Source organism: Squalius cephalus (genome assembly GCF_949319135.1).
Source record: "Squalius cephalus genome assembly, chromosome: 17".
NCBI classification, from domain to species: domain Eukaryota; kingdom Metazoa; phylum Chordata; class Actinopteri; order Cypriniformes; family Leuciscidae; genus Squalius; species Squalius cephalus.
In genome coordinates, this window is record NC_137138.1 from 3,342,981 (window position 1) to 3,358,291 (window position 15,311).

The 15,311-nt window shown below is 35.3% G+C and overlaps 2 protein-coding genes across 6 annotated transcripts in view; one reads left to right on the forward strand and one right to left on the reverse strand.

Moving 5' to 3' along the window:
- LOC307144872 (uncharacterized protein) overlaps positions 1–7,520 on the forward strand; it is a 49,456-nt gene extending 41,936 nt beyond the window's left edge. For all 3 annotated transcript variants that reach the window (XM_079847534.1, XM_079847535.1, XM_079847536.1), the window contains one exon: positions 767–7,520. In XM_079847534.1, coding sequence (XP_079703660.1) covers positions 767–878 — 112 coding nt within the window. In that variant the 3' untranslated portion in view covers positions 879–7,520. The remainder of the gene's footprint in view (positions 1–766) is intronic.
- The window catches only part of rab27b (RAB27B, member RAS oncogene family), a 48,531-nt gene continuing 39,155 nt past the window's right edge, over positions 5,936–15,311 (reverse strand). For all 3 annotated transcript variants that reach the window (XM_079847549.1, XM_079847550.1, XM_079847551.1), the window contains 3 exons: positions 14,353–14,456; positions 13,780–13,903; positions 5,936–9,950 (listed from right to left, as the gene is read on the reverse strand). In XM_079847549.1, coding sequence (XP_079703675.1) covers positions 9,764–9,950; positions 13,780–13,903; positions 14,353–14,456 — 415 coding nt within the window. In that variant the 3' untranslated portion in view covers positions 5,936–9,763. The remainder of the gene's footprint in view (positions 9,951–13,779; positions 13,904–14,352; positions 14,457–15,311) is intronic.

Genomic DNA, 15,311 nt, shown 5'->3' on the forward strand with positions numbered 1-15,311 from the left:
AACATATATTAATATGGTGTCTATACTGAAACAAATATTTATAATATATATAGTCATATATACATAAATATATATTATTCAATAGGTGCCATATATTTTATATTAATACTCCATATTATTTTATGTTGATCTATATTGATTACATTTATTAATACATATGTATACATGTTTTTTTAATTAAAATTATACTTAAATATTTGTGTTAATAAATGCACCATAATAATGTATTAATTACAATTACATTTATAAAATAATGTATATTTGTATTTTATTATATTATACATATTTGTGTTAATATACACCATATTAATATATTAATTAAAAATACATAAATTATAATTATAAATAAATGTTTGTGTAAATACGCTATTATTTTAGATCAATGTAAATTTAATGTAAACTAATTTTTAAAATTAGTAATTATTTATGAATATATGTACATAAATAAATGTGTTACCATATACACCATATTAATTAAATAATATAAATTACATTTATTTAAAATAAATATGTATGTATATATTATAATTATAAATATTTCTGTTATATATATACACGATAATAATGTATTAATATAAATTACATTTATTAAATAATAAGTAAATATTTATGTATTTTTTATGCATTTTTGTTCAATCTAATAAAAATATAATTTTTGAGACTGTATTTTGCATGAAGGCCTTGCTAGAAACTAAAAGTCCTTAATATCAAACATTTATTCTAGGTTAATGTTCTCCTAATATTGTTTGTCATGTGTGTCCCGCAGGAGGAAAGAGTCGAGACAAACTCTAGAAAGCCTGAAGCTGAACTTCGATGAAGATGAAGATGAGGAAGAGCAAGAGTCCAAACCCACAGAGAAGCAGATCTCACAGGTCTGACCTCACAAACACAGGCCAGACCTGGAACTATATCAAAAACTGCCAAAACCAACTCAATCTGGACCTGCTGTCGGTCTCAGTTCAGACGAACTGTTTCCACTGAGACCAGACGCCCAAAAACATCGAACCGGATGACGGAAACACCTCAGAGGAACTCCATATGAACTGATTATGTTGTGGAAAAGCTCTCTCCTGTGGACTGACACTCTCAGGAATATAATCTAACAGAGAATATTGCAGGAAAATCTGCTTTACAGTAACAGACGTCCCTGGTTTGTTCATTTACAGTAAGCTATCGGTCTATACTACATGTTCAGTGGTTAATGTTCTCTATCAAACTATCCGTTCTGTTTCTATTGTTATTTTTTTTCTATCGGCTTGTTTACATCATGCATATATTAGCATAAACAAAGGTAGAAATTAATATTCATAATGAAGTGTGTAGGTATTCATGACACCATGTTTAGATTTTAAGTGGGGACTTTGTGAACTTGCATGCCTTCAGTGATCAATGTGTGAAACTGTGCTGATGTTACTTGTACTTCTGCTGACGGTTATTAACCAGTTATGGGAATCGTGTTTAAGTGTTGAAGATAATATAACATGTTGAAAGGGATCATGTGTGTGTCTGGATTCTTCACATGCTCCGTTTAGTGCCACTTAAAACACAGCAGCAGACTTTTACTCCATGGGGTTTTATTTGTTGCACAAAATGGTAATAAAATATGCTAAATCATGATTGTCGCCCTTTTACTTTGTTTAGAATGTTAGTAAACTAGCATTAACTAAAACACCACAAAAGGCAGAGAGTAATTAAATCAAATAAAAAAACACCTTTTTAACTCTTTTCCCACCAGCTTTTTTTTGATAATTTTCACAAAACTTTACTGGCTCCCAGAATATAATGTTGTATGAATATCTGAACATGTGATGCCAAAGAAAGAACAGAGACAACAACATTTTATTCTAGCTTCCTATATATATTTTTTTATCAACACTTTAAAGTTTAATAAAAAAGCAACATTTTGAACAAAAAGCTGAGAAAATCGTGTTTTTGTTAAAGATTTCGTTGGATCAGATTCAGAGCGATGATCAAAACACAGATGGAGTCGATCGAGTCCATCAACACCTCAAAGCTTCACAGTCCTTTAACTCGTCCTGGGTCGATATTTCATTCAGTGATATTAGGCAGTTTTGATTTATATGCTGTTTTTATGTCTTCTATCAATTGTTTCTGCTGCTTCTCCTGTGTTTTGATCCGGAGATTCTGTCCTCTTTCAGAAGATGTGTAACAGCGCCCCCTACTGTATAACAGTGGAAACATGGCTAGCCGGTAAATTCTGTCAGGGATAGAGTTGAAGTCCCCCTGTAGTAGTCAATAATTCCCTTAAAGGTGACATATTAGTCCCCTTTTCACCAGATGTATTATAAATGTATGATATCCCCAGAATGTGTCTCTGAAATTTCAGCTCGAAATACCCCCCAGATCATATATTATAGCTTGTCGAAGTTGCCCCTTTTTGGGTGTGACCAAAATCGCGCCGTTTTTGTGTATGTCCCTTTAAATGCAAATGAGCTGCAAATCTCAGAAATAACCCGTAGCGGAGTGTAGCCTTACAGAGAGACTCATACATTTATGTAGTTGTTGTGGAGCTGCATTGATTAATCTCATCATCATGTTTAACGACAGAACAGTTTGCATGCTTTGCTCCAACTTTTGCCGGTGCGTTAGAAATGGTTACACTGTTGTTGCTTGTGAAAACTGTAGAATATTTTATTATTTAGAAAATAAGTAATTTAGCTATATGTTTGTACACTATTATTTCCTCTGTGTGACTTTTGGAAGCCTGAAGAAAGACATGGAATGTTGCCATTCTATTCTGAGAAGTCACATGGTACAAGACCTTCACCTAAAATATCCATTTTTGGAAAAGGATGTATGGTATGTGTGAAGCTGAGCAAAAATCTGGAGCTACCTTCTGCAGAAGATGCTCGGTTTTGTTGTAAAATAAAGTCTAATATTTCTGACATCAAAGATCTCTGAGGAGTGATTTCACAAAAGAGAGAAACCACAACAAAAACCAAATATCGGCTGGTGTGTGTAAACGTGCAGATTAAGGCCCGGTAATATTATAATAAGATCCTCTTCCTACCTCAGAAGGGGAGCGAAATCAGATCTGCTTAATTTTTTACATGCTTGCAGAGAAAGGTTCACCAAAACAAAGTTACTGGGTTTCACTTTTCACGTTTTCAGGGTTGGTACTGTAGATGCACCGGGGACCAAATTATAGCACTTATGATATGTAGCCTACCCCTTATGATTTTCATGATATGTACCCTTTAAACACTCCTTCGTGTGTTTTTTTACATACAAACGACAACATTGTCGAAATTTGGACGTTCTCACGGATCCGAAAAAAACGGCTAGAAACGCTGTTTTCTGCTGGCAGGCCAGTAGATGGCGACGTCACTTTGTAAAGGAAAACTAAGCACCTATAGATTAACCACATAACGCACATGACCTCACAATTTTCACAAATTCGTTTTTTTTTTTTTTTTATTCACACAAAGATGTTAACAGTGTCGTTTTTAAAAACGTGCACTTTGAAAGCGGTTTGCAAAAAGTTAGCATTTTCAGTCCCCCCAAAACGCTGTTAACGAACGGCCAAAATGCATAAAAAGTTTTCAGCTTTTAGTTGAACCCGGTGTCGTGTAAACGGCCCCTTAATGAAACAACAACCTGGCTTTATTCAATGTTCAGATTTCTGTCCTGGAAACGTGCAAATTAATGCGTATTAATTAGCTAAGGCCTCATTTGCATATTTAACACTTTCACCTCTAGCATTTAAAAAAAAAAATTTACAACTAATTATCATTTTCACAAATTTTTGTCTGAACTTGCAATCTAACAAAAGAAAGAGCAGAGCCTCTGCTTTAAAAAAAAAAAAAGGAAAAAAAACCCCTTTAATTCTAGATTCATGCATTCTTTTCTTTAATTAATAACACTTGATTGTGAGCAAGTGTCTTAAAAAAAAGCAACATTTTAAAAAAAAAGCTGAAAAATCTTTTTTTATTTATTTAAAAACACAAGTATGGAGCCCCTAAAGGGACCTTTGCAAAAAAAAAAAATATACAGGCGTTTCTCGTGAGTACGTGAAAGTATCGCATGAGCACGAGATACGTTTCTTGTGCGCACACAATAGTTTCTCGTGAGCATGCGATACGTTTCTCGTGAGCACGTGAAAGTCTGTATTTTTGTTTTGTTTTTTTGCAAGGGTCCCTTTAGGGCAGGGGTCTTCAACTAAAATTGCTTGAGGTCCAGTAAATGAACCCTCCTCACCAGCCGAGGTCCGGACAATTATATACCTAAAAATATGAATTGATGGCTTTTACCAGACTAAAGAAATGAGTGTAGATAACTTTTTTTTTTTATTGAACAAAATATAATGTTATGGATAAACATATGTCTTTTCATATGTATAAGCAGCCATAAGTAATCCTTCACAGAACTGATCTAATTTTAATGCTGTTCTGTTATGTCCTTTAAGTTGATTTGGTACAAAATATCTGAATTCAACCAGTAACAATGTCTGACAAAAATATGATAAAGGAAACTGTGCAAAATGCCTTCATAAATGTGCACTAAACATACATTAATTTCAACATTAACAACTTAAAAGGAAAACTAAAGTGCTTTTTTCGGCTGAACTGAGATTAACAATCACAATCAACGCAAACCTCCTTGTATTGTCTCTACTTAACTAAATGTATCTAATGTTGATAATCAGCAATATCATTCAGAAACACATGCAAAAAATAGTGCCACCAGTGTTGGAAAAATTAAAAAGTGCAAGAAACCCTTTATCTCTTATTTTGTACAGTCCATAAAAATGTAAATAACCTCTTATGAAATTTAAATAAAATTGTCTAAAATTCACTGTATTCTCAGTGAACACTCATATGCTCGATGTTGGGCGGCGAATGAGTGAGAGAGGACGACCCGTGTAGATCGCTCATACTGGGCTTTGAGCTCATTTATTTTCTGCGCCCTTACCTCGGACTGCTGAGGATAAGTTTCTTCTAATAAGTGTCTATGTTTAGCTTCGTAATGACATTTAATGTTTCCACTTTGAACAACCGCGACAGACTCGGAGCAAATGAGACACACGGGCCTTGTAACGTTAACAGTTACAGCTCGATGCAGGAAGAATAAATGTGTATTTTTCCACCAATTATCTCGGAAAACTCGGTTTTCAGCGTCAACTTTACTATTTTTTGAAAATGCCATTGTTTTTCACTCACTGAAAGTTTTATCTCTCTGCGTTTTTCACTCACTGAATGTTTCATCTGTCTGCGCGCTCTCTGCTCTCTTCATTGCACGCAATGACTGCGCGTCTGAACGTAGCAACAGTGAGCAACTGTAGTAGCAACCATAGCAACCCGTTGCGCTGTTGGACCCAAACGGCTCTACTGAGCTGACTTTGATGTGCCTGATATAAATGTGTTTTTATTAGAAAATAGCGGCATTTATTTATTTCATTATGTCAAAAGGCTTCGCGGTCCGTATGGACGCATTTTGCGGTCCGGATTCGGACCGGAGTCCGCCAGTTGGTGACCCCTGCTTTAGGGGCTCCATACTTAAACCATGCTTCTATTGCTTAATTCTGCTTCTTCGTCACCTGTGTTTTGATCCAGCTTCAGCTATTCTGTATTCTTTCTGATGTGTAATATACTAACAGTGGAAACATGGATTGCTGAAACATTCTGTCAGTGGCGGGGAAAGAGTTAAACACCATTTTAGAAAACTTTTAGTACAAAAAAAAAGTTTGCAATTCTTAATGTAGCCTAGCTAATCAAGATTGAAGTAGTTAAACATTTTCTTGTCGTGAAAAACATTCATGGTTCCAAAACTTTGAAACCAAGGCGTCCTTAGTTTGAATGTTGAATTTCCCGTTACTACAGGCATGTGGACAGGTAAGTAACAAAATTTGGGCCACATTTCATTATTCACACAGTACAAAAAAAAAAAACAAAGAAAAAAACAACAACATAAAAACCCAAGTGCATTTTTCCTCTTTATTCTTTAGTAACATGTTACACGCATAACAAAAAATAAACGCTCTCAAAGAAATCTGAAGTTGATTTTTTGACCTGCTTTACAGTTACAGTTCAGTTCTTCGTGTTATTTTCTGCTATATTTCGCCAAATATACTTGTAATGCGTTAAACTAGCTTAGAGGAGTTCAGGACCCTATTAATTAAAGACTCGGGAAGCGTGTCATTGGTCAGTAGATCTTTACAGGCACAAGGAGAGAAAATCCTTCAATGTAAACTTTTAAGAGAACAACATCACTTGTCATAAAGCCATTCCTTAAACCACATGAGGTACTAAACACACGAGAAGCTCAAGAGACGCGGCTCTGGTCAAGGCCAAGCAGAAGTTCAGTGGAAACACAAAAGCGAATCTGAATGTTCTTCAAACTGAAATGTTGGTCCAGAGATTGTCACATTCAAAGGCATGTGCGATCAATCGTTCCACACACACACTCATAATACTCAATGCGAGTGTCTTTACGACGTGAATCATGAGGAACTGAGGTGATATTATGGCACGGGATGATTTGGCACCGGAGGACAGAAATAAAACCGTATTAAAGGCCCGTTCGTTCACACAAAGGATGATAACTACAACAAGTTATCTAAATATAAAAGAATAGCAGAGACCACACCGCATAACAATAATAACGACAAAGGGAAACGATATGGTTTGAATCTCTTTTTTTCACCAGCCGATGAACGTTAAAGACGCTGACAGCCAATCAGAATCCATCCTGCTTTAAAGGGCGCGAACATTTAAAGCTGCAGACGAAAAACATAACGAAATCGTCCGCTGGTGTGGACACTAATATCATTATAATAATTATCTTTTTAGTTATCATTATTGGTGTGAACGGGCCTTACGAATCAAAACATCAAACAAACTCTTATCAATCCTTCTGAGCTCTAATACAGACCTCGTTAAACAATCATAACAATATGAATCTCACCAAACCTGTCAAGAACACGACAGGTCATATTTCACCCTGAACTTATATGATAAAAAAAAAACCCACACCAAACATTATATTTAAAAAAATAGTATGAAGCCTATTTTTATCACAGTAATGAGAAATCAAAAGTAAAAACATTTCTGAAGACGTGTTTAACTGAATTAGCATCACAGTGCAAAACATCTTAATGGTTTTTAATTTAGGATGAAATATGACCTAGACATGTTTTTATGATATTCAAAAAAAAAAGAAAAAAAAAAAAGAAAAAAAAAAAGGAAATTTGTATTAATCTGGCTGTACAAGAACACATCCAAGTAGTATTATGTCATGCCAAATTCATAAGACATATTTTGCATTAAAAATGAAGTCTATTATCATATTAGGACCTAGATTTCTTTGCCTATAAACAATTTTAGTATTGAAAAATACCTCCAAATGATATGATACCACTGCAATGATAAAGAAAAATAATATGATGCATTTAATTGAACACCAGGATAGTATGTTGTACTGCCTTTTTGCTGATTTACTGTAAATAAAAAATAAAACAGTGTATTGTAGGAATTCTGAGAAATAGAATAAAGTCAAGCACTCATACACTTACAGTAATGAGAATCTGACGTTGAAATGTGTGAAAATAATGTCACAAAGCAAAACATCCGAAATGCTTGTGAATTATGATCTGGATGTGTTTTCGGGATATTGTCTTTCATACACAGATGCATTAAAAAGTGTCGCTGGCCATTTCATTTCTTTCAAATCTTCAGAGGTCAGAAGTATGGAAGCTTGTTTCTGTCACGGAATAAAAAAGAAATACGGTCATCGCAACTTTTTATCTCACAACTATTTTTCTTGCAATAGTGTATATCACAAATGTGAGATATAAACTCCCAGGTGCAAGTTATAAAGTCAGAATTATGAGATAGTGTTATTTCAGCCTTCTATTTTACTTTTATTAATATTTTGAATTATCTTTTATTTTTATATTTTTAGTTTTCATGTTAATTTTGGAAAAAATGTTTGTCATTTCATTATGTGCTTTTATTATTTAAAATTGCTATTTAGATTTAATATATAGTTTATATATATTTTGTTAATTTTAGTGCTTAAACTTAAAGTTAACTGTCAATTTTTGATTAAAGTTTTTCAACTAATATTTATTTCAGCTTTATTTCATTTAACACATGTTTTTAATAGCTTTAGTTAATGATAATAACCCTGGAGATATAAATTTATAGATTTTTATTTATTTTTTTATTCTGTGGTGAAAACAATCTTCCATACAGAAGTGTGTTAGAGCCGCTCACAAACACATAAACACACCATAATTATCCAATTATTTGATTGCATTTCTTTCTTTTTTTTTGTTGCATCAATCTCTACTTTCTACAGTTCATTAACTTTTCTCTGAACACATTCAATCTGAAATCCTCCAGAGGTCTGTAGGTGATGGAGCTCCAGTCTGAGATTCATTAATAATCCTAAAGTGTGATTGTGAGAGACGTCTAAAGCCGCGAGTGAACCTACTGTTGGCCGCATGCACAGACACGCATCGTCACGAGACACGACAGCATCTCAAATACTCAATAAAACGAAGGTGATGGACATTCAGAAGCTGAAGCATCTCTTTGGCCTGTAGACATGCACAGGTTTCCATTCACCAAAGACCCACTCGGGCAGGCAGTGTAATAGTGTTCGGCACAAACCCTTTCTAGACCGTTCTACAGGCGTGATCACTGCTCAAATCACCCATATATGAATGCTGACACCCAGAGACTGTATGTACATTCATTTAGATGTCCAATTGAGATTATGGTCCATAAAACCGTTTGGATTTTGTTTTTTCTGACATAAAAACGTTTGATCAGTTGTGTTTTGATCTTAAGAATTAGGATTGCTTTTAACGCTTTTGAACGAGTCTCTTCTGCTCACCAGAGCTGCATTTATTTGATCAAAAATACAGTGAAAACAGTGAAATATTATCACACTTTAAAAGCTGTGAATATATAGTAAAGTGTAATTTATTCCTGTGATCAAAGCTGAATTTTCAGCATCATTACTCCAGTCTTCAGTGTCACATGATCCTTCAGAAATCACTCTAATATGAGGATTTGATGCTCATTAACATTTATGATTATTATCAATGTTGAAAACGGTTCATGTTTTTGTGGAAACTGTGATACACAACCATTCAAAAGTTTGGGGTAAGTCTACTTTTATTTAGTGAGGATGCATTAAAAGTGACAGTAAAGACATTTTAATGTTACAATATATATTTCTATATATAAAAAAATGCTGTTCTTTTGAACTTTCTATTCATCAAAGAATCCTGTAAAATAAAATGCATCACATTTTCCACAAAAACATGATAATATTCAGAAATGTCTCAAATCATCATATCTGAATGATTTGTGAAGGATCATGTGACACTGAAGACTGGAGTAATGATGCTGAAAATTCAGCTTTGATCACAGGAATAAATTACACTTTACTGTATATTCACATAGAAAACAGATGATTTAAATTGTAAACAGTTTTTACTGCATTTGTGATCAAATAAACGCACTCTTGGTGAGAGTAAGAGACTCGTTCAAAAGCGTTAATTATTCAAAACTTGAGATGCATTTGCAAATAGTTTTAATCGGGGATAAATTTGGCAGGGTTTGTTAAAGATCACGAGGCAGTACGACAGCTCTCACAAACTCTCCAATGAAGAATACAAATGTCCACACACACACACACACACACACACACACATCTGTAATACAGTGGTCAGACGGGGCGTGCGAGATCCAGTCGCTCTGAGATGGTCCACTAGAGGAAGGCCACTGCTGCTTTAACATGCACACTTCTTCTCGTTGGCGGGCGCAGCGTCCAGTTTGCTGGAGCCGTCCGTGTTGTGTGTGTCGGGCGCGGGTTTGTCCACACACTGCTCCATCCTCTTCATCACCAGGTCCAGTAGCGTGACCACGGCCTTGTCCACCTCCGCGCCGGTGGCCGCACTCGTCTCGAAGTAGGGAATGCTGGGAGACGACGCAAACACAAACAGACATCAGAGATGAAGCCTGGACATATGCATATTACAGCGGCACGATTCACCATTCAGTTCACGTTTATTCATATAGCGCTTTTCACAACACACATCATTTCAGAGTGCGAATTACCACACCATAATTGGGGGGTACTGCTTCTTCACTTCTTCTATGACCATCATGGTCCACTACCATATCAATCCCCACCGTGATCGCCAAGTGCAACATGTGTTGTGCAACACACATACAAGGTCTAAACATGCGACAAACTGATAATCAGTAGGCTACAGAATATCTCATTGTTATTATATATCCAAAAGAGAACTGTTTTGATCAACTCCCAAAAGTTAGAAGTTAAGTGCACTGAAATACCATTCTAATTACTAGTAAAAGTAATACCTTTACAAGAAGCCTATTGCCTATTTCAGGGTTTTTCCTGGCTCAAAATGAGGCGGACAAGGTAAAATCCTAATAATGTATTTTAATAATAAGATAATTAAATGTGTATTTTTTTTGTAGATCATCATATAGCCTAATGTGTTTCCCACATTTTTTTGTTGGTGGAGCTTGGTACCCCTAGGGCGGTCCGGGGGCATGCTCCCCCGTAAGAAAATTTTGTACATTTTAAAGATAAATTCATTAATCTGGTGCACTTTGAGTCACCCGAATCCACTGTTAAAAATAAATAATCCATCCGCAAAAGTGCACCAGATTAAGGCGCAAACCACCTATATCCTTTGATTTAGATATCTGATCATCACATTACAATTATTCAAATTAGTGTTAAGCATAATAATATGGTAACATATCACACTGAAGTAGGCTGATTTAAAATGAACGTTTATTTAAAATAAAAGTTCTTCTTTTGGCAAAATTACATTTCCTCAATAGCCTAAAGTTTAGGGAGTTTAGGCCCTAAACAGAGGCTTTACTCCCTTCAAACTTAAGTTGTCAGTGTTTCATTACATCACTGTTTGAAAACACTCCGAATAATTTTTTTGTACCTTTATAAAGGGCATTTTCCCCTAATTTTATTAAATGTATGCTCCATCTTTCATTTCAAATTCTTAAATTTGATAAATATATTCAATTAAAATAATTAGACACTAGGCTGTTACCAATCAAATTAAATAATTTACATTGAAAAATTATAACTGTATTAAATTAGATTATTTTAAATATTTCTGAATATACAAATAAGGAATTTTGAAAAGAATGATACTTTATGAAACTAGTGTTTTGTCATTCAACATTGACACTTGCTTGAGAAGTTGAAGTCGTTCTCTATCTCCGTTGCATCTAGCCACGGTGGTTAAAAATGGTACGGTCCACAATAGGGGTGTCTGAAATCGCTTTACATTAAAATGTTCCTAAAGTGAAAATAGGAGTTGACTTGTATTGTAACTGTAATTATATTTTTTCACAATATCAGAAAAATTATCTGACCCCCCCAAAACTGATATTTCTGTTGATAAATTTCTGTATTTCTGTAATTCGAACTATGCAACATTTCAAAGCAGCTTTACAGAAAGTGCACGAGTCAATGTTACAATTTAGAGTGATCTGTTATCACATATGTGACCCTGGACCACAAAACCAGTCTTATGGGTAAATTTTTTAAGTAATAAATAAGCTTTTCATTGATGTGTAGTTTGTTATGATAGGACAATATTTGGTCGAGATACGACTATTAAAAAATCTGGAATCTGAGGTGCAAAAAAATCGAAACATTTAGAAAATCTCCTTTAAAGTTGTTCATTTATGTTGGCGATTGTGCTGCATTCACTCAGAGAAATACATTTTTGATATATTTACGGCTGGAAATGTACAAAATATCTTCATGGAACATGATCTTTACTTAATATCCTAATGATTTTTGGCATAAAAGAGAAATCGATAATTATGACCCATGCAATGGCTATTGCCACAAATACACCCGTGCGACTCGTGACTGGTTTTGTGATACACGTACATATACAAAATCACAGTTAGCTAAAATTGTATTAATTTGAACAATGTAATAATTAAAGGTAGAAACAATGAGCTCATTGAAGTAATTAAAAGATCTCGATTCAAAAACACACGTGATCTTATTCCTAAATGACAGTGATTCTCCTGTGTCTAATAATCTGACATTCAGATCTGCGTTCTGATCCAGAGAGAGCCGTTGTCATGTGTAGATATGAAACAGCTTCACAAACACACAAGACACAGCCGTCTTCTAACCGTGTACATGCGGTTGTATACTGAGAATATAGTTCCCAGTATGTATACGGTTAGAAGACGGCTGTGTGTCATGTGACCTTGTTATCTGTACACACCGTGACTATTCAAATCACAACATGTAAATAGGAAAATGTTGGTGTTATTTTGTCACGTATTGGGAGCAGTGTGCTAGCTGGAGCCATTTACCTCCAGTCTTTGTGCTAAGCTAGGCTAGCGGTGGGTGCGTCAAACAGAGTTACGGCACGCACGGAGATGAGAAGGGTGTGTGTGGACTTATCTAACTCTGGGGGATACGGGGAATAAGATAAAGTCCCAAAGAGTCAGTGTGTTCCTTTAACAACAGAAACTGAATAATCAAATGTAAAAATAAAACACAGCTTAGTTTTCACTGTATGAATGAAATATATATACTAGGGATGTCACGGTACCAAAATTCCAGTAGTCGGTACCGATACCATTAAAATTGTACGGTTCTCGGTACCAATTTCGGTACCACAGCAAAATCTGTTGGAACTACTTTTCTATTTTATTAAACTATTTGAAAAAAATATTAAATTCAATTCAAAGACTTAGCCTGCTATTTATGACGGTAATCATAAGTAAATTATACATATAAGCATTGAAGGCTACATGCTGTTTAAACGTAAATATTACTTCAAAAAAATCAAGTGAAACATAAGCAACCTTCAAATGCACACATTATTATTATTAGTAGTAATAGTAGTATTTTTAATACATGGAGACGTAGCTAAATCTACTGTACAGTAGCCTAATATAATCATTTCTGTCAATTTCTTCAAGTTAAACCAAACTTTTATTTTGACGGGTTGCCGTGAAGACCTTTGAGTTTCTGTGTGTGTACGATAGTTTTTCTCAAATGAAACGGTAAAAAGCTCATGAAGTGACTCTCAGAGTCACTCTGGAGATGAATTTCATCATGTCATCATATTGTGAGGCAGCAGAGACTGAAAACAGCGCGAGTGTCACTCGTGCTTCAGTGTGTGTGTGTGTGGTAAATGAAACCGCGACTCTGCGCCATTCATTCACACAGAGACAAGCAGAACATGCAGGGTTAATATTTAAATAGTCTTTTTGCGGTTTAATATACACAGACACTATAAATATCGTGGTATATATCGGCTACAGTGCTCCTAGTAAAAAAAATTAGTCTGGAGCCCCGCTCTTAGATAAAAACACGGAAGCGACTGAAAGCAGCTGCCTATTAGTGGGTACTGAATATACTCGGTACTACAGAAATGCTGGTATCGTCACAGTTTCAAAATTTCAGTACCGACTTGGTACCGAAGTACCGGTACTTTTGACAACACTAATATATACACTAATTCTTATTAAAGCTACAAAAGTTATTCAACAAAGATTTTCTCTTTGTCTTTTGTTCATGACCCCAGTTATTGCAAGCCGTTGCGATATGCATATCGTGATATATACATTTGCAATATTTTGATAATTTCTATATATTGTGCAGCCCTAATAATACATATTGATTATTGATTTCTATCTGGCCAAGCAGAAGAACGGACACTTCTAAGGCAGAAACTCTTCAGGACTCAAGAGCAATCAGAGACTAACTCACCCGTACTTGTCCGCTAGTTCCTTCGCCTGTTTCTCCTGGACTTCTCTCTGGTCGGACAGATCGGCTTTATTACCCACAAGAACAATATCTGGATTCTCACAATACGCGTTAGCCTGGAGCTGACCTACACACACACACACACACACACAGTACAGCAGTTTTACAGTCACTGTTTCAGGTTTTAGTGTAAATGAAACACTGTCAGCGAGTCTAAAGAGCCGAAATGATCGGAAAACAAAGTCATAATGGAGTCAATAACCAGTTCTGACTGAATGTACAGCAGAGATGTGTGAACAAGAAGAATTTGATTATTTCTATTTATCCTTTATTTAACCAGGTTGGTCTCATTGAGATATAGATTCTCTTTTTACAAGAGAGATTTGGCCAAGATAGCAGAACAAATATGATCACACAATCACAAAACAAGTACAAAAGAGGCAAAGACAACTCAAGTGCAATAAGAAGTGCCATTAATTAAAACATTTCTCATGTTCTATAGTTTTAACAGGAGGCTCTGTAACTAGCAAACCCGCACAGCTCGTCTGCTAATCGACGGTTAGTTAGGACACGTACTCATCCAGTTCCTGACGTTGAGGAAGCTCTGTTGGCTCGTGAGGTCGAACATGAGCAGGAATCCCATCGCATCTCTGAAGAACGCTGTGGTCAAACTCCTGAACCTGTCGAGAACAGATGAACACACTCAACTACAATCACGTCAGCTCAACACAAACACAATCAATCTTACTCAATCAACTCGAATAAAACATTTCACTGCACTTTTTAATAGCAGAATTATATTTCTACTGCAATTCATCGTTGAGATATAAACATTTATATGGTGACTGTAATAAAAACAGGACAGATTCATTCAAACGTACATTAAATAATGAAGACAATATTAACAGGATCAGTAAAGCTATAATGAATATGTAATACAGTGCATAAACAACTGCTCAAAAGTTTGGAATTATTATGTTTTTTAATGTTTTTGAAAGACGCTTCTTATATACGGAGATGGAAAAAACGAGATGGGAGGAAAAAACCCTGTATTTCAAAGAATGTTCGTTTGGGGGAAACGCAAAAGCATTGAGATTTTTGATCAATTGATCAAGCATTGATCAATTTTTCTGCCCATACATTTTTTATACATTTCGGTAACCAAAAATTGCAGTTTAGGCCCAATAAGTGTGGTTGCTGAAATGCATCACACATTTCTGATATAAAAATAAATGCAGCCTTGATGTGCATTAAACACAGACGACACGGATTTGCTATTTCAGGACCGGCGTCAGCATCAGACTCTGGTGGTTCAGTCTTCACCTTCACTGGTGTGATGAAGGAAACACACTCCGTTATCTGTGTTATCTGAGGGCATAAACGTCCTACAATCACTGAATCAAACAGTGAAGCAGCTGAAGTGAACAGAATCAAACAGGGAACCGAATCAAACAGGGAGCCGAATCAAAGAGAGAACCGAATCAAAGAGAGAACCGAATCAAACAGGGAACCGAATCAAACAGGGAGCCGAATCA